At 49.7% G+C, this 20,077-nt stretch overlaps 1 protein-coding gene across 18 annotated transcripts in view; it reads left to right on the top strand.

Annotated features, from left to right (window-relative positions):
• SNX19 (sorting nexin 19) overlaps nt 1-19,065 on the top strand; it is a 48,019-nt gene extending 28,954 nt beyond the window's left edge. For 2 of the 18 annotated variants that reach the window (XM_004280495.4, XM_033407013.2), the window contains 3 exons: nt 3,760-3,944; nt 4,723-4,810; nt 5,745-12,899. In XM_004280495.4, the coding sequence (XP_004280543.3) occupies nt 3,760-3,944; nt 4,723-4,810; nt 5,745-5,877 (406 nt within the window). In that variant the 3' untranslated portion in view covers nt 5,878-12,899. The other 16 variants (XR_004477269.2, XR_004477267.2, XR_007479012.1 and 13 more) reach the window with 16 other exon arrangements.
• The last annotated feature ends 1,012 nt before the right edge of the window (nt 19,066-20,077 follow it).

Raw genomic sequence — 20,077 nt, 5'->3', positions numbered from 1 at the left:
CTGCGGTACAGAACACAGTGTTCGGGTTTATGCCGCTTGGGGGCGGGTGGAGGTGGGGACTGTCTCCAGGAGGCTAAAGATGTGGCTTGAGCTTTTTCCTCCTTCTCTTGGAACTCTTAATTCCTTGTACCATATCGATGTTTTTCAAACTTTTTTTAAACTTCATCTCACAGTAAAAAATACGTTTTACATCATGACCCACTCTGAACACACACACGCACACACACACACAAATACAGATCTGCTATATCCATATATACATGCATAAGTAAAAGGGTCCCAAAACTTGAGGTGCACTTTTATGTTTTCTGTTCTTATCCATTTACATTTAGGTGTTCTTTTAAACGTTGTCAAAAACCACAGAGTAGACGCCATGACCTCTAATGCTGTTCAGCCACAGTTTGAAAAACATCCTGTGCCCAACAACCCATTTAGATGACTGTTAACCCTGCTCTAGGGTGACAGGATGAGTGGACACCTGCAGTCTGTAGGTCTGTTTAAAGTGACAGAAGCTTTAACGTCATCTTCTTTTTCTCTCTCTTTCTTTGACCTGTATTTGGTACTTCCGGTTGGTTGTAAGTGGCTGAGGCATCATCGCCCTTGTGTTGGATACAGAGGTACAGCCCAGTGGGTGAAGAGGATTCAGGAAGCAGTCTGTTACTGTCTTTCATTTAGACTGCACCAGGCATTTTTGTTAGAATATAGTTATTGCTCTTGTGAATATTTTCGGTTATTATTTCACTGTCCTTCTCCCCCTCCCTCCCCATTAAGCCATACTTACTCAGGGCCTTCCTACTCAGCCATAGCAGCAATCTTAGAAAGGAAGTGAGGGGAATTTGGCTAATTAGATGTGGTCCCTTAAAGCTTTCTCCCCTTACTCTTGAGATTTGATTCTGCTGTTTTGATGGAAAATGACCTTCTGCTAACCTTGAAGTGCCATCTTAAGCCCTCGTATTAAACTGTCTCCTTTATAGCCACTGCTTCATCCCTCTGCGTATAGCTGTTTCAGACCAGGTTCCTTTGAGCGTGGACTGGACCATGCGCGCCCAGTGGAATGGATGCCCTGATCTCTGCATCCCACGTCTGGCATCATAGAGGCTCTTGCATGTCTCAGTTACATCTGTTGTTGTTTTTTTCTCATTTTATTGCCTATTCTGGGCCCCCTAGTAAGGCTTCTTTGTGCTCTGAATCATTCAGAGATGGCCAGACGGAACAGATGTGGTTTGGCTTTTTTTCTTCTTTTCTTTGGGAAAAAGGTAGGATGGTAGAAGAAGATACCTAAATCGAATATCAGAACTAGAATAGTAGTAGAAAATAAAACCAGTGCTATTTGAGGCTATTCTCTACCGTATTTATTTTAGTGTATTTACCTCATGCATCTTGTATTACGTAAACAATAACATTTGTATTTAGTAGATGATTTCTTATAAATAGTTTGTAAATAGTAAATAGTCCAAGGGGTATGTGTGTGTGTATCCTCCTTGAAACTTGAGCTGTCTGTTAGCTTAATAGTGATAGCAGCAGATTCCAGAAACTGATGCTGGAAAACTGTTGTGACACACTGGACTGCAGACACATAAGTTCCATTCCTTTTGCTTCAAGACACAGATTTCTTTTTAACCTTCCCACTCCTAGGTTAAGAACAGCTTACTCTTAACTTTTTCACGCTTTGGTTCTTCTTCCCAATGCCCCCATTTAGAGTTTGATGAGGTACAGTCTAGTATATTTGTATAAGTTTATATTTTGCCACGTGCACACATTTGTTTTGCATCAAGGATGTGTGCATGAGACAGTCACTGTGGGAGGGAACAAAGAGGACCTCCTTGCCCAAATGCAGCTCGAGGTCCTGTTCCCATCGAGTGAATGACCATTAATTCAAAACCGTGAGACTCATGTGTTGTAAAACGTGCCCTGAAGGTGACCGAGGTGCCCAGGTTTGCTGTCGTATGCTATGCTTAGCTGAGGAAGGGTTGAGTGGATGTTAAGATCTCTCTGAAGAGTTGAGTCACAGGTACTACTGGCTCCTGAGGACAAAGAGAAGGGCAAGCCAGCCTGTTGTATGCGTCTGTGCATGAGAAGCTGAGCTAGAACCAATGCTGGCTGAAGCCTTCTTGTTGAGGATTCTCCTGGCTCCTTTGGAGGACTTAAATTTTTTGACTCTCAGGTCCTTGCCCCTCTCCCTCAAATCACTTAGGTGAGACGCTGGTGCAGGTCCTTCACCTTAGCTAAAGTCACACAAGTGTATGTGACTTGAGGTGAAGACGAGTTGGGTCACTTGATTCCCTGCAGAGAACCTGATCAGGTCATCGCATCCACCTCCCTTTGGTGACCCTCTTCTATAAACAGGAACAGGAATTCTTGCTACTGGATCCCTTTCATCAGGCGTCTTAGACTCACTGAATGAAAAGCCCTGTAAGAAGGAGATGCGGCCCTAATAATAACAATACAACTGTGGTGGCTATTTTAGGCAGGGGCAGCTTTGTGCCGCTCTTGATGTCCATCGACGTCTGCCATTCTTGCCCTGCCATTACCTTTCAGACTTCCTATTCTTAGAATCATTTGTGAGCCCTGGGCTTGGGGGATTGCAGCCCCCAAAGCTGGAATGCCTAGCTTGAGTGGAATGCAGACTGTCTGGCAGAGTGGAGGTTAAATAAAGTTTGCGTTGGCAGCCCCCTCTGCTCTTGGATGGGCGACAAGTAGCTCGGGTTGAGAGTGATGGCATGAGCTGCATGTGGTGCGGTACCAAATAGAGTCTTCTGTGCGTGAGTATCGTGGCTGATGGTTCATTCATCACAGCCACAGCCATGCCAGTCTCAAAACGGGACCTGCGAAGGAGGCCTCTGCAGTCTTAAACCCCAGCTAGTGACCGTATCACTCTGAAAAAATGCAGAGACAAACAAAGAATTAACGTTGAAACGCCTTGCAGGAGCTGCAGGTTTGGTATACCTGCCCCCTCAGAGTTACTGACTCGTTTTTGAAAGCAAGACAGAGGGTAAATTGTCATTGTAATAAGAACAATTGCCAGTCAGTCAACCACTATTTCACCTGGGAAGTTTCTGTTATGGGGACTCTTGTGGAGCTTACAGTTCAGCTGGAAAAGTCAAGCTGTACATACATGAGAAGATAATTCATGTTCCAAAGTGAAATTCTGGTGCCAAATCTGTGTTCTAGAACTGAGTGCCAGAGGAGGCCTGAGGAGAGAGAGCATTTCTGGCTGGAATGCTCAGGAAGGATTTCATGGAGGAGGTGGAGTTTGAACAGGTTTTGCCAGAGGGACAGATTTCTGTTACTGGAACGGTGTGTAAGGAGCAAGCGGCAGACGAAGGGAGTCCTCAGGACAGGTCCTGGGGGCTTGAAGAGCAACTGGATACGGACAGGGTGGCTGGGGAGAGGGATTTGTACAAAATCACCAAACCCTGCACTCTGAAGGCTGTGTGTACACGTTACTGAGAAGTTCTGGTGCTTTCCACTGGAGGACAGTTGGAAAGGTGCAGCCTTCCCCAGAGCCACAGGCCCCTTTAATGTTCTGTTCTAAAGCCCCTAATACTACACGTGCCTCATAGCAGACACTCAGTGAATAATTATGATAGTATTATTACTCATCTTCAAATTCTGTGATCCCAAGTTGTGGATTGGCTTGGTTTCACCTGTGAGAGTCGGCGCTCACTTGGCTTTGCTCTGTTCTGATTGCTCACATGACTCACACCTCGCTGCATCCTTTCCTCCAGGTTTACCTGACCCTTCTGTCTTCGACCACAGGTGGCTAGAGGTGCAGGTAGCTACTCTGACGTGTCCTCAGCGCTGGGTGCAGTACCTCCGGCTTCTTCAGGAATCCATCTGGCCTGGCGGGCTTTTGCCTGAGTATCCTCGACCCGTAAGGACCCAGGAGCAGAAGGCGGCTGCTGAGAAACAGGCTTTGCAGAGCCTGATGGGAGTCCTGCCAGGTGATTGGACAGTGAGACTGATTATACCAATAACTGTTCCTTCCCCTCCGCTTCACCAGCATTAGCCACACCCTTCCCCGTTTTTTAAAAGGGCCTTGACTGTGGCTAAATGCAAAAATTTGTTGACCCACCATTTCTGAGGCTAACAGGAAAATGATCAGGACTTCCAGTGATGCTAAGGGAATGGGAAGGCTCACTTTAGGGCAGGTCTCTTCATTTTCCCACCAGATGAAGACCTCTGGGTCTCTGCTTTGGACCAGGGAAGAAAATGATACAGGTCCTGCAGAAGCTGAGCTTGGTAACTCGGGGCCAGTGAGTGAAGGGCATGGTCCTTAGCGGTAGATAAAAACAAACTCTGAAGAAGGTTTTTTCCCTTTGCTTTATATGGTCTTTTGGAGGGCGGGGAAGGCAGTTTGTTGCCTCTGGTTGTGCTGGGGGAAGCAGGGTACAGTAGTGAACTCTTAGCCTTGGACAGTGTTATTCACTCTTACTTACCTCTGTTCTCCAGCCTAACATGTTGTATCAGAAGTACCTGCACTTTAGTGACGGGTTACCAGATTGTTTCTTGAGGCCCATTCTAATTTAGATACCTAAAGTTAAGAAACATTTTTCTCGGCTTTTCCCTATTTTCTGACGATTTTAGTTTGGCTGTGTGGTTCAGAGGTGTGCCAGAAGTACCCAGTACGATTAAAGACAGCAGATATCTTGAGGAGACAAACCCCTTAGAAGCTAAAGCTTCCGCGGTGACACTAAAACCACATCTGTTTTTCCTCTTCAGATATCGTCGTAGAAATCCTTGGGGTGAACAAATGCCGGCTGAGCTGGAGTCTTGTCTTGGAGTCACTGCGGCAGCCCCTCATCAACCGGTAGGCACGGCTGATGCCGTCTCTGGTCTGAGGCATCTCGGGTTTCTGGGTGAACAGCTTCACTGAGAGGAACGGTGCCACAGTCTCTCCTTGCCCTGGGCCCTGGCCGCAGAGTGTGATGACCAGGTCCACACACACTGGGTAAAACCCACTGTGCTGGCTTCTGAGCAGGTGTCAGGTGGTCAGAAGCTGGTGGGACCAGCCACCGTTTGCATTTGGAAGAACTCGATGCAGGCCCCGACGTGAGCTACTGAAAAGGCCCTGTCACCCCCAGGCCTGTCCTTCCTGACACCTGCCTGCCCCTGTGAGCATCTCGAGAGCAGCCCTTGGCCTGGGCAGTACTTTCATCATGGGTCTTTGCCTGATGTGAGGTAGACAAGATGATGAGTTGGCCTCTGATAAGGGGACCAGAAATGCTGGTGCACCTCCTTGAATAGTGCAGAGAGGTCAGTGCTTCCCTGGCTGGTACCTTGGGGTGGAATCTTCCGCACGTGTTGAGTGCTCGCCCACTCCCCTCTCACCCCCGTCCTGCAGCTCACCGTGTCTGCTCACTCTTGCACCTCAAGGCTCCTGGCTTTACCTCATCACAGGTAACCTGAAAATTCTTAGTAAGTTGTTATCACAGGGATTTTTCCCTCCTTCAGAGTTCTTCAGAGCAGTGCCAATGTGCTAATGTAGCTAGCTATAAAGCAATGTGGAATTTCCTAACATCTAGTCTCGAGTACCATCTCCACCTTTACTGGGGTCATAGCCTTTATGAGTTCAACAGACTTTCATTTCATGACAGAGGCTTTGTCCAGCTGTTGATGTTTGGAGTCCACTAAGGATATCAGTAGAGGGGAAAGGGAGAGGGAAGATAAATGTCATAAACAGGATCTGGTGTCTCTAGACCGAGCCAGACCCTCCTCTGAGTTGTTTTGTTCATTTGTTTCAGGCATTTGATTTACTGCCTTTGGGACATCATCCTGGAATTCTTGGATCTCAGTGCCTCTGCTGAGGAGTCCGCCATAACCAGCTCTGCCGCAGACACCCCAGGCAGCCCCAAGAAGATGGGCATCTCCCCTTAGCCAGAGGTTATTTCACCCATTTCTTCGAAGGTTAGGAAGGGAGCATTACTCTGCCACCCAGAGACCAGTCAGGAGGGCTGTGCCTCTGGAACTGGGCTGTGGCTCAGAAGGCCTGGGGTCTCAGTGGCACAGTTCTCCCCCAACTTATACTCCATTTGTACCAGGCGATGAGGGGGTATATGGACCAGTTGCATGCATACCCATTTCCATGCCTCTTTGGTGGTGTTTGGACTGTTGCTGGTGGGCGGATCCTGCTTCCTTTGGAAAAGGAAGCTGTGAGGTAGAGGAATGAGCCCCTTTTGCCTCTCCTTTGCCCTCCTCCCTAAGGTTGTTTGCCGACAGCCTGGCCCTGTGCACACGTGTGCCTCACCCACCAGTGCAGGCTCTAGGTAGACCAGGAGAAAAACCATAGCCAGATTTTCTTAGAGAAGACAATCTTCTGAGTTCTCTGTTCCCACCAGGAAACTGAAAATTCATTTGGGACCACTCTGGAAAGCCAGACCCCTGGTCCTACCTAGCTTCCCAACAGCCCCGCAAGAGGGAGGGAAACCATTCTCAAGGCGTGCTTCCAGCACATCGGCCCCGTGGAGGGTGTCACTGCAGGCTTTCTCCCTGGGTGGCTGTACTCTTCCTGTCCCAGAGACCCCAGCACAGACTGACAACACTTCTGGTAGATCCACCCAACCCTCCGTACCCTCTCCTGAGACAGCCGCACCGCAGGTTTTCTTTACTAGCTTTCTAACCCCCTCCCCAAGAGCAGGTGAGTTTTGACCTTTGTGGCCTCCTCAGTCTTCCTTCAACCCAGTCGAATGGCAAGTTGCATATTCAGCCCAGAGCTGCCCGAGGGAAGGGAAGCACTTGCCTCTTGGCTGAGAATGCCCGGAGGAGTGAGGGTTCTCTTCTCTGCAAGTCTCTGGCAGGCCACTTTAGCTCTAAGCCACGAACATTAGCAGCTTACCCAGAGACCGCTTTTTACTTCCTGTTCCTTCAGGATCTAATTAGTCTTGAAGAGCACCAGTGGTGAAAGCAAAGGCATGGCGTCCATTAGAAAGACGGACAATGCGTAGAAATTGGTGGAAGGAAAGGAGGGACGGAGAGCCAGGAGGTAGGCGCTGCACATAGGTCTCACCGCGGGGGGTTCGCTCACCCTCGTCCCTTCAGCTTGCGCTTGCTGGGGCGTGCCTGATGCCACTGAACTGGGACCCTTCCACTTGGAGGAGGGTCTTGGGGTTGGACTGGCGAGAACAGGGTGGGTCTAGGACAAGTGTCAAAGTTCTCTTAGATTAAAACGGCTCACGGGAGAAACCTGTGAAATCTTTCTGCTTCCCCACACCCCACCCCGGAAGGCTTTTAACCATCAAACATGTAGTGAGGTAATTGGGGGCTTTAGTGGTACTGTTAGTGCCTAAAGGCAAGGGGATGAATAAGGTCATGTCACTTGGTTCCTTCTGCCTTAAAAGTTGATTGTTGGGCTTCCCTGGTGGCGCAGTGGTTGAGAGTCCGCCTGCCGATGCAGGGGACAGGGGTTCGTTCCCCGGTCCGGGAGGATCCCACATGCCGCAGAGCGGGTGGGCCCGTGAGCCATGGCCGCTGAGCCTGCGCGTCCAGAGCCTGTGCTCCGCAACGGGAGAGGCCACAACAGTGAGAGGCCCGCGTACAGCAAAAAAAACAAAAACAAAACAAAAAGTTAATTGTTACAGTCACTTTATGGCTCCAGAGTTCTCAGAGCGTCTCCCAACCCGGGACACTCACAGGAGAAGCCGCTCAGCATTTCTCCCTGTGCTAAGTGTCTGCAGGGTGAGGGACTGCAGGGGGCCCAGCGACACTGTGCTGCCCCTCCCTCCCACCGCCAGGGCCAGGGTGCTCTCCAGGAGAGGTGGGGGGCAGCCCCGTGCTCTGCTGCCCTTCTCTCCCCAAGCTTTGCTCTCATGTGTACTTGCCACCTATGTTGCTTTGAATCTCTGCTACTAGTTCTGGCTCAGATATGACACAAAACCAGTACACAAGCTGACAACACCGTTAAACCCCTATAACGGTAAATTCTAAGCAATCTTTTGATACTTCCAGCCCAAAGAACACTTCCTTGTATTTCGTGTTCTATAAGAGACCCCACCTCCATACTCTCTGCCTCAAAAAGATCAGCTGTCTGCAGACCCTCCTCCTACCCAGAAGGGAAATAATGGATATCGTCAAGGAAATAATCAAACCCCATCTGGCTCTGAAACGACCTCCCATGTTTAGGTAGTAGGTTCAGACAACAAGGGAGATAAGCATTTGGGAGCGAGCCACAGGTCTCAGGAAAAGATACTCCAGCTGAGAGAGAGAGTGATGAATGAAGAATTGGACCTACACTAACCTGGAACATTCGTGATTCTCCTTTTGCCCTACCCAGCCCATTCATTTCCAACTTCCACTCTTCCTTTGCTCATGGCACCCAACAACAGTTGTTAGGTCCTGGGCGGAGTAAAAATATGTGTCAGCATGGTCCCTGGCTATATGAGTTAGGTTGCTTTAGCCTGAAATTAAATTACTAGAAACATTTATTGTCTTCCCTCAGATCAGTACCTGAGTGGGTGAGGCCCAGGGGTTGATGGATTCAACAACTCTGACCTCATAGAGGGCCCAGATTCTTCCCATCTTTTTGCTTTGCCCTTGTAAACATGTTAGCTCGTCCTCAGACTGCCTACCTTCATAGTTGCTGTGCTTCAGGGCATCACATTCACATATAACAAATATCCATTAAGAACGGGGGCATCTCTCCCACGTTTTCTTCTAAAGAATGAGGAAACCGTTTTCCAGAAGCTCTCCAAGATTCCTCTTCTCCTGACTCGTTGGCCAGAACTGCCCGCCCCTAAGCCAGTCCACTGACATTGAGGATGCGTGACCACGACTGGCTCGTAGTCGTGTTTGTCGCCCAGGGAGGAGGTCACTCTCCCGGAAGGTTAGATACCTGAAAAAATAATTAGATGTTAGCAAGGAAGAAGCAGAGAATGGGCGTTGATAAACAGTGTCAGGTGCAGGGGCCATCCCGCCAACATCACCAAAGTCCCCCGTGCTCTAAAAATAGCGAACCAGCTAAGGGTAATGTTTGCGGAAGGTGCCACGTGAAGCCCTTCACGTCCATTACCTTACGTAACCCACACATCAGCCCTGTGAGGTAGTTCTACTCTCTGTCCCCACTTTATAAGGGAACACGAGGCACAGAGATGGTGACCTGCCAGTCACTGGAGGGAAATGGCAGAGCTGAGATACAAACCTTGTCAGTCTGCCCTCAGGCACACACACATAACCATTGTGCTAATCTGCCTTTCTTCTTACAAAGCAAAACAAGACGGGTTCTCACTTTGAAGGAGCCTATGGTCTAGTAGACGTCTGTGGTAAAGGGCCGGGGAACACATACTTTAGGCTGTGTGGCCACATGGTGGTCTCTGTTGCAGCTGCTCAGCCCTTCCACTGTGGTGTGAAAGCAGCCACGGGCAATGTGTATTCAGATGACCGGCTGTTGGCATAAAGCTTTGTTCACACAGAGGGCGGCCGGCCGGGTTTGGCCCAGGCCCCTCGTCCAGTGAGAACAGTGCTTACTGAACTGGAGTGTGTGCGTGAGTGACCTGGCGCCCTGGTAAAGGCCTAGCGAACTGCATTCTCACAAGCTCCCAGAGGTAGCCAGTGAGAATGCAGGCCCTCAACCGCACCTCAAGTATCAGGGGCTTAGGACTCGGTCACCACCTCCAACTGGGTGCATTTAATGCACCACTAAATATACAGGAGGGGCACTTAATTGAGGCTGGGGAGCCAGGGAGAGCCTGAGGTGGTAACATCTGAATTGACTCCTAGGATTAAGGGGAATTAGCTGGTGAAGCAATGGGGAGGTGTCCAGGTGGAGAGCACAGTGAACCAGGTGGGTAGAGTTACGGGGAGTCCCCCGCATACACATCCTGTCTGGCCTCTTATCTGAGGTGCCCCGAGCGGCCAGGCCTACAGGAGAGAGGTAATGGCGGTCGAGGGCCACGGGTGGCCGTGTAGCGGGTGCGGAGGTAGCGCCTCACGAGAGAGGAAGCAGTCCTGGAGACGCGTCTACGCCAGTGTGAGTGTTTGTAACCCTGCTAAACTGCACACTTCGAAGTGGCTGAGACGGCACATTTTGGTTTATGTTACAGCAATCCAGACATTTTAAAGACAGCTGCGTGCGGCCCAGCACAGGGCGAGCCCGGTGTGTGGGGAGGGAGGGGTGAGAGCCGAGGCGGGAGCCCCGGGGGGGTCAGGCGGAGGGGGCCTGTGAGCACGAGGGCCCGGCGGGTGAGGAACCTCGGTGGGTTCCCTCTGCACGGCGGGGGTCAAGGAAGAGTCCCCCTGAGAGCGTTTGTCATCTGCAGGCCTGCTACCGGGAACGGGGGGCTCGACCACACGCGCGCGAACCGCCCGGCCTGGTCCTGCCCCTGGGACTCGGCTCCTGCCTCAGCCCCTCCTGACCCCCTTGCTCCCTCCCGGCCTGTTCCCGCCGCTGCCTGCATATGAGGTGGCGGAGTCCTCACCCTGCCACCTAGTCGGCTCTGAGGACGCCATGTGGTTGGGTAACTCACCTGCACCGACACTCAGGTCTCTGGTAGAAAAAGAGGCGAAAACGTTAAAACCCTTTTGAGAGTCAATCGAGATCACGTGTAAGAGCAGGTTTGTCAAGCGCCGGCGCCCTGCTGGGACGCAGCGGTGCCATTACTGGCCCCTCCTCAGCTCCTGGACGGAGCCGTGGAGCAGCCTGGCTCCGGACCCACGGCGGCCGCGCTCTGGCCAGACCCCGCTGCCGCGGTCCGGGATCCTGCAGTTGCTCCTCGCCGTCCTGCGCGCTGCAGACGGGAGCCGTAACGGGGGAGAAGGGAAAGCATGATGCTGCGCTCCTTGAAGCCCCGCTGGGCGGGCTCCGCCATAACGCGGCTCCTCTGTCCCCTTTCCACCGGGAGAGCCGGAAGTCACAGGGCAGCGCTTGCTTGCACTGCCTTGGTGGGCCAGAGAACAAAGCGCTGGAGGCGGGAGGGTTTCCAGCCAGCAAGCCTCCGTCGCTCCTCTGTGGCGTAAAGGGTGAGGAGGCCGCTACACACGGAACACTGGCAGCTACCCCAAAGCCCCTCCCGCACCCTGAGACTGGTCTGCTACTTCGTAGTGCACAGAGATGGCAGGGTCTGGTTTTCTTAAAAACAGGCAGGAAAACACGAACTTGGAAGAATGTGTCAAGCAAGAAACAAGTGAAAATCATCATAACGTTTCCCGGCCGTGAGCCAGGAGCAGCGGGGTTGAAGCAGAGGCAGCACGAAGCGGTGGAGGAAGTTCGGGCGCCAGCAGCCCCCGTGGCACGTGCACTGCACTCTTCTCAGATTCGCTGAGCCCTCCTGCCGCGTCCCGCGCACTCCCACCTGTCTCTGGTCTGAAGGTACCTGTGAACTCGGCTTTTCTGGAAGTGCACACAAGCAAGTGATAGGATACAGAGAACTACTCCTGGCTTTGACGTCTTCACCAGCAGGACAGAGTCTGGTTTCCCCACACATCTTGATCCTGCAGACCTCACCCACAGGTGCTTCTCTAGGGGCCACTGGCACACTGCTTCTGGGTGTGGAGGGCTGGAGGGGAATGAAAGGAAAGTAATAGAATCAAGATCCAAACTTAGAAAACGTTTCCTAAGTGACATTTTAAGTGTCACTAACGGGTAGCGGGCAGCTCTGCCATTTCCCTCAAGTGACTGGCAGGCCTATCCCAGATAGGCCTCTTTCTCACCAATGTTCGTTTAGGAAATGCAAGCTAATTTTGGTATTAAAGTGCCATAAAGGTTAAGGAGGTAAATCTGTGGCTTATGTATAAATAATCCGCACTTTGACTTTTTCTCAATTGAAGTGTAGTTGATTTACAATGTTGTGTTAGTTTCAGGTGTACAGCAAAGTGATTTGGTTATACGTATATATGTGTATATCCATTTTTAATGTTTCAATTATTTTCATTATAGTTTATTACAAGATATTTAATATAGTTCCCTGTGCTATACAGGAAATCCTTGTTGTTTATTTTACATGTGGTCACGTGCACACTTCGACGTTTTTTTCTTCTCCATATGTTCCCTGTTACTGTTGCACTATATTATTATGACCAATGGAGAGTGGGTCATACTTACTTCCAGACACTTGGATTAATCAATGGGGGATAAAGACCAAGACAGATAAACACAAAAGTCTGAGGTTGCAGATAAAGGCACTATCGTGACCACAGAAGCTGTGACTTCTCTGTGCTGGGTATAGCATTGTGTGGTGATCTATAAGCTTGGGGCATCAGCCCTTTTGTCTGTGCCCCTTGATAAAGAATCATTCTGCCCCTGTAGCTGTCAGAAAGATTTACCATGATTTAGCAAAATGTCTGCATTTCATTTCATATCTTGCCATTAGGGAGGACAGACCTTATTGAGGAAAAAAACCAGCCCTTTCTTTAGAGTTTATATCCTTTACAAATACACAGAGTCCAAATTCAACATAGTGATGGCAAACCAGATTCTTTCAAGAACAGTGAGGGCACCGTTCATTAAGGCTTCATGTGTCTCTAGGAGAATCATGTGGGCTTGGTTGGCAGTAGGACTTTTACTTGGGGACAGAATGTATTATGGAGTTGGTTTAGCCAGGAAGTTGGATGAGATAGTTTCACAGAAGTCTAGGGGCCAGTGTTCTGCTCTCTCCTGCTTCTGTCCTTTGGCCCATGCCCTTTCTCCAGGTAGATTCCCTTCCTTCCTCCAGCTGTGCGTGGGTGGGCACCCTCTATCTGTCAGAGCCATTCAAGTTCAACCTTCTCCTTAAAGCTTTATCTGATTGTGCCACTCAGAGTTACCTATCAACACGCTGCCTCTCAGGTCCTTGTGCATACATGTGGGGTCTTCAGCAAGAGGTTATAATTCTTCAAGGGCAACGAACATTGTATCTGTTCTACTCCCGTTATATCCCGGTGCCTTCTCAACCCTTTTATCTACCTAGTGCAAAATAAATACTGAAGCTCGTACGGTTCTAAAACTATACGCTTTTTAAAGAAAATTGGTCCTGATTTGAAAATGGTTTCTAAAATGATCCAGCCACAAAAACACCCAGCATGCCCTGTTTACTTTCCAAGTCCCCACCTTCACCTACTCTTTACCACACTGGGATCAGAAGACAAAACAAAAATCTGCCTGCAAGAAATATTCTCAACTTCTTCCTGCCCCAGACACAGATTTGTAAGGAATGCAGTTTCCATGAAGAGAAAGACAACTTTCTCCCATTTGCTTTCTGGAAATCCTTTGGTCCCAGATCCAAAATTCTCTATTTCACACCTTCTCTAATAGTTTAAGTCATGTCTAAGATACGGCAAGGAAAACTCTTCAAAGACACAGTAATAACCATGAAGAAAAGGAAGCCTAGCATAAATGCCGCTTCACTCTCACAGGTGTTTGCTATCTTCCCCACCAAGTTTGCTGCTGCAACTATTTGCCCAAACACAGATCAAAACTGGGCAGCTGCCATCAGAATGAAAACTTAGGAACCTAAGACATCCAAATTAGCTGCAGGTCAACATGAAAGTCGCCTGCTGTTTCTGGGCCCCAGAAGGAGCCTCCAGGCCATGACTTGAAAGAGGGCAAGTGCAGGTAAAGGAGGAAGAAGTTCAGTCTGAGAATTAAGACAGTGATGCATTTCGTGAAAAGTAGGAAGCTCTAGACAATGCAGTGCTTGGGTCATATATTATCTTAAGAGTCGGCCCACGGAAGAAGGATCCCATCTGCTGAGGAATGAAGTCCATTCCTGTGCCAGTGCACATTTGCAGAACACATGATGTGGAATAGTCTCTGGAGCCAAGATTGGTTGTGTATCCACCCCAGGGCAGGTTGGTCAGTCTCCAGTGTAAACCTCCTTGGGATTAAGCACTTATTCCAGTGTAGAGCACTAGGTAATTAATACCAGATCTGTTCCAGACAGCTTTGTATATCCTGCATACGGGTGAGGACCCAGAAAGTTTCCTTTTCAACGATCTGTTTGGATGAGATAGAAGCTGTTGTTTTAATGTTTGAAACAGAATTTTCCCCCATGTACAGGTGTGTGCCTTGCACAGATATGGGCTTGTGAGTGGCATACGGCATTTGCTTACAAGGCGAGAGCTTGTCTGGACGCATAAGAGGGGAGATAAGTATGCATGTGTGGAGACAGCAGTAATACTCGTGGCCTCAGTGCTTGGAGAGCAGGGCTGTGCACCTCCTTCTAGCAGTCTGGAGAGGATTGAGGTGAGTGAGAGCTTGTGTTTCAGCAGGCTCCGCGTCCTGAGGTTTGGGATGTGGAGAATGCCCACTGCTGGAGTGGAGTGACCTGAGATCTATATAAGATTAGGGTTTCTGTAGATGTTCCCCAAGTGATAGAAATTTTCCTCATCTAGTCTTGTTCATAGCAGGCAGCCTTGGACCAATAGTTTGCTTCACCCAATCCTTTCCTGTGTTTATTTCTGAAACCCTTTTCTTAAAAACCAAACTAAGTAAATAATAACAGGAAAAAAAATTTTTTATAAAGACTTCATAGCTCTGTCATTTTTCCTTTCTTATGCAACTCAAAAATTGCTCTCTCTTTATTCCTTAAATTTTTCTCCTGTATCAGCTTACCAGTCTTTGTGGGTTGACTCGGCTGTCCCACTAGTCTAATTGTCTCTATGATAAATTAATATGGACATCAACTTAAAATTACAGGTAAACCTTAAATGTATGATATTTCTTATACTTGACTCCATATTTGATATTCTATGAGGAAGATTGCCCTAGTATTCCCTTCTGTGAAATCAGAATAACCATCGACCCTAAGATTAAACATTTTCATAAATGCTTTCTTTACGTGTTCCAAACTATTCGCACAATGTTGTAGACAAAATACTTGTGTCCCTCCCACCGCAGAATTTTTATGCTGAAGCCCTAGCCCCCAGTGTGATGGTATCAGGAGGTGAGCCAGGGGGAGGTAGTTAGGTTTAGACGAGGTCATGAGGGTGGAAGCCCCCATGATGAAATTAGTGCCCTTGCATGAAGAGACATCAGAGCTTCCTCTCCTCACGCACATGAAGAGGTCACGTGGGCCCCCGGTGAGAAGGTGGCCACCTACAAACCAAGAGAAACGGCCTCAGGATGAAACCTACCTTGCCAGCATCTTGATCTTGGACTTCTCAGCCTCCAGAACCACGAGAAATAAATTTCTGTTGAAGCCACCCAGCCTGTGGGATTTTGTTATGGCAGTCCAAACTGACAGGACAGATGACTAGAAAGGTTAGCCATGGGAATCTCTTCCCCTGACTTTAAGTCTGGGTTCTGAGACTCAGAGAGTTTAGTGACTTGTTGAGTTTTCCATGGAAAACCTGTTGTAAAAACTTCAGACATTAGAAAATGCAAAACAGCCTCTGGAGATACTGCTGAAGCTTTCCTCTCCCTTAAATCATCTCTGTAAGTTCAACCTCCTAGAGAAAACTTTCTGAAAAGCAGGGAGAAAATGCCAAATAATTAATGCTCAAGTGGGAAAGATGCCATGTAAAAGCAGAAGTGGTTGCTGATTGTATCTGTTCATAGTTCTGCGTGCCTTTTACCTGCTGCCCTGAGAAGCAATGTGTAATGAAGAGGTTCCTTTTTAAGAACTGAAATGTAATGAAACAGAAGTTTCCCTTGAATTGGCTGGGCTCAGCACACCTTGCTTGGACTGTATCCAGCTGTGCTCATGGAGCTGCACCTGGAGTAGGTCTGTCCTGACCTGCCCCTGAGGACGTGCCCGTCTGTCCTCTCCAGCAGCTGTAGAGCCCTTGGGGGCAGATTGTCTTGCATACTGTGATTTCTCCAACTACTACACCGTGGCATCTCCCTAGTTTCCCCTTAAATATTCTGTCATCTCACAAATTCTCAGAGGCCATGGCTGGTTCCTTCATCCTCTCACATGGGCTCGGGACAGACTTTGCCTGCACACAAAGGCCTGCATCTGTAAGTGGAGTTGGCAGCCTTCTTGTGTCAGTGAGTAATGTCTTTCTTTCTCTTCTGGTAGACTTGGAATCCTCAACACCATCTGGCAATTTTCTCTCCATCTTCCTGCCCACAATGGAGCCACACCCCTGCAACCCCCCTTAAATGCCAGATGACAGCAGGAACCTTCCACTGAGCAGAGGTGAAGCCTTAGACGTCTGTCAGCACCCCGGCTGTAAAGATCTGCCAGCTTCTCAGATCAGTGTGGGAGGAGGCTGTCTGAGTAGGTTTCATAGCTGCAGCAGTAACACCGGGCCCCACCTCCCATGCCTCTCAGGCTGACCATCTCATCGGAGGTGCCGACGTCCCCAGAAGCAGGCCCCAGACTGGCGGCCCTTAGCCAGGACCCATCTCAGAAGCACATGCCCAGCTGGAGCCTCCTGGTTGCTGGGGTGAAAGGACCTCTCTATCACCATAGGAGGAATCTGATGAATTCTGGACTAAAAAGGGGTGTTGTTTTCCCCCAATGACAGAGGTACTCTCTAGTCCCCCACCCAGCCCCTGGTGAAAGGTATTTTTGTTTGTCTTTTTTACCTTTTTGTTACATCTTGTCTTGTTTATAATGCTGAGCTGAAGTGGGAGGGAGCGGTCACACCAGAGGATGTGAATTATCTTGCAGTCAGGGGGGGAGATTCGGCCACCAGCACGTGATAAGGGAAGGTGAGACGGGAGAGGAGCAGAGTCAGCTCCACGGGGACGGGTTAGGTGCTCAGTGGCCGTAACTGACTGTTTCATCTCACAGGAACACACAACTCCGTGTACGTGGGTGCTGATCTCAGTCTTACAGGGAAGCACTCCTTGACACGGGAAAGCAGGTGATCGATAGTCCACGAGACCCCTATGTAGATTGTTCCTATTCAACTCTTCAGGCGTACACAGGCAGAGAAAGAACCATTTCAAAGGTGAGCTTTAAAAACATCACCTGGCATTCTTTGGAATTGTTGTCACAGGGCAGTATATGGATTGTGAACAAATTCCCCCTCCCTCACCCCAAATCCACCCAGAAGGGAATGTCTGAAATGGGGAGGAAACACACATCTGCCTGGGCACGGTGACCTTGAACAAACCTCTTCACTTCCCTGGACTTTTCTTTCTTTCTTTCCATACAGAGGATGGGCTGGATATTGGATGAAACCCTGTCCAGCTCTGTCACATCAGTTAGAGAGCAAAGACTGTGCCTTCCAGTTCCTGGCCAGTTTCTGGAACAGTGATGATGCTTTCTGAATGTTTGTCATCAAAACGAATGAATGATTATATTTCATCTTGACTCTTATCTCAGTAGAGATTTTCTTCCACTTCATTTGGGTCTCAGTTTGAGGAAAGAAGGAAGGAAGGAACAAAGCATGATGAAAGTGAGGGAGGAAAGAATGTAGCTTTGCCTCTGAAGGACTGTCTTGACTTTCTCTGGGCTCCTAGAGTAAAAGTCCCTGTCCTCCATTCTCCCTCTCTAAGCCTTCCAAAATCGCATGGATTAAGGCTACCATACAGCTTTGAGGAATAAGCCACACCCCCAGACTTCCATGGAGTCCAAGGACCTATTCATCCCCAATTAGCCTGTCTCGGGTTGATAATCAAAGTACACACTTTTGCTTTTCATTTTTCTGGAGTCTTTTCCATCAGCTCTTCTTCCATTTTATCTTTTCATCATTCCTCTGAGGAATGTAATACTTTACACATGTATAGGACTTTCTAAATTATGAAGTATTTCACATCCAATGTTTTATTTAGATCTTGACAATCATTTTTTAAGGTAATTTGGGGGAGTTATTAGTGTCTTCATTTTACTGAAAAGAAATTTTGCCCAAGGTCAGTCACCCATTTTCTCAAGAGGCAGCAGCACAGGGATTAAGAAATAGTTCTGCCGACCGACAAGCAGGTGTGAATCCCAGCTCCACCACTGATTAGCTCTGTGTCCTTCGGTAGGTGATTTAAAATCTCCGCGCCTTCGTTTTTTCATTCATTAAATGGGAATAACATGGAGCTCTCCTCACAGAGAACAGGCGGGAGAAGGGGTTACACTTAGGACCCTTAGTACAAGCTCTAGCACCAGTGCATAATAAATGTTTGTCGTTTTCATTGCCGAAGCCAAGACTAGAACCCGAGTCCCCCAGCTTCCAGCTCAGGGATATTTCCACTGCCCCCACGGGTGTCATCCTCAGCGTGCAGACCAGAACCTAAGGCCATCCACATTTCAGTGAAAAGCTCATCCAAGTCTCCGTTTATTGGGTCCAGAGCTAACATCTCCTGGAACTCCATTAAACAAAGCTGCTTCCCGTTGCTCTGGGCAGGGTGTCAACCCTCTAAAGTTTCAAAAGGGTATAAACCAAGCTCTCTCATCCAGTATTACTGACAGCCTGAAGGCAGACACTCCCACCGTCCTGGGGAAAGGCCTTCTTCCTTCAGTCTTAAGAGACAAGGCTCAGGGTGACTTGTTGCTATGGTGATTCTCCCTCCTACCTCCCAGCATTCGCTCAGGCCAAGTGTCCACTGGAAAAGTCTCTCTTCTCTTCCTTCCTCTTGCCATTTTCATTGGTGCCAGACTAGTTGATTCTGGACCATTGGTTTCTGACTCTCTGCGTACAAGTTTTGTCTTTTGCACTTTTATTATGTACCTCTTGCAAGTACGGCCTATGTTGTCTGTGGCTTTGTACTCTCCGTTGCACGTAGCAAATGCTCAGGACTCAGCAGGGACATAAACAGTGCTTAATTCATGAATGGACTGACTGTCTGAGGGATTGGTGGTGGACTCTCCGAGTAGGTGACAGTCATCCCTACCCCTTGGTTGCAAGTTCAGGTAGTCAGAGAACTTGCCCAGGTGGCGTTCAACACCACAGTGCTTGAAAAGGGGAGAAGTTTCAGGAGTTGTCTTGGGGGAGGGAAGAGAGTTCTCTGTATACTCACACCAGGCCGGCTGCCGCTGAGCCTCAGAACCTGGGCTGTGCCACCGTCTGAGAGCAAGGTGTGCTCACGGAAAACGCAGACGGAACCACAACTCGGGGAGCGCACCCAGCCAGACGTGACCTTATTCTTCAGTTAACGACAAGGGAAAGTCATCTGGCCCAGGGTCACTCGGCACCAAAGTCCCGCAACAGAAGGGGCTCCACTTAAAGGGCAGCGCAAATCCAGGGCATTAAAATAACCTGAATGGTGTTGTTTTCTGATCAAGTGCCTTTCCCTCTCGGGTTTGTGATTTTTGAGCCTAAGAATGTCTCCTCACAGCTCAGGTTTCTCTGCTGCCACCCTGGTCTCAGGCCTGGAATGTGCGCACTGGCCGTTGAGGTCTGATGTAGCTATGTCACAGTCCCAAAATGGAGAGACATTATCTCATGGCCGGTGGCAGCAGGCAGGCACCGGCGTGCTGCTGGCAGCCCCGGCTCAAGGCGGCTGGTCCCGGGAGTGTTGCATGTCCCAGCTCTCAGCGGACAGACGGCCGGAGGCCCTAGGCTCCGATCTGTGCCCAGTAAGTTGGGGTCCTGCAACTCTTCCCGCCCAGAAGCAGACACGGGGAAACACAGGCCTAGGTGCAGACAGGCTCACTTTTGGACAATCACGTTGGTTCACAGAAAGGCGGTCCCTGGTCGGGAGGCCCTTGAGCATCTGGAGGGCTCAGTCAGATGCAGGGAGCGGCCGGTCACACGATGAAACGCGTGGGCTCACGGCCACGCTGAGATGCTATCCTTCCTTAGCTGGGCCCCTGGGGGCGACGGCTTCACCCGCAGGGCAGGTGGGGCCTGGTGGTCTATGAGGAACCATCCCTTTCAGCACTTGGAGGGGCCGAGGCCTCAAGGGGGACCATGCACCGCTTGTGCACAAGAGAGGGCAGCAGGGCCTGGCCGCTCAGTCGTGATGACCTTCTGGGTGGGGATCTGCCCCTTCCCGTGCAGCTCGGGGAGGAGTGCGGGCGGGCCCTGGCCTCCTTGGCCAGCCTGCTCACTCACTCACTCCGCCACCTCTGCCGTGAGAACCGCTGTGGCAGCCCAGCCATTGCCCACACGGGTCCCTCCCACTCCTGCCTCTGCCCCACTGACTCCTTCCAGACGGCTGCTCGAGCCGCTTCTCGGTGGTCCGGGCCATGCCTCCTGATGGGCACAGCACGGAGCGCCCAGCCTCCAGGCCCTAGGCGGAGCTCCTCGAGGGTGGGAGCCTGCACCGCTGCTTCCATCCCGCTGCTTC

The sequence above is a fragment of the Orcinus orca genome, chromosome 8 (assembly GCF_937001465.1).
Source record: "Orcinus orca chromosome 8, mOrcOrc1.1, whole genome shotgun sequence".
NCBI lineage: Eukaryota > Metazoa > Chordata > Mammalia > Artiodactyla > Delphinidae > Orcinus > Orcinus orca.
This window is presented reverse-complemented; position numbering and strand designations above follow the sequence as displayed.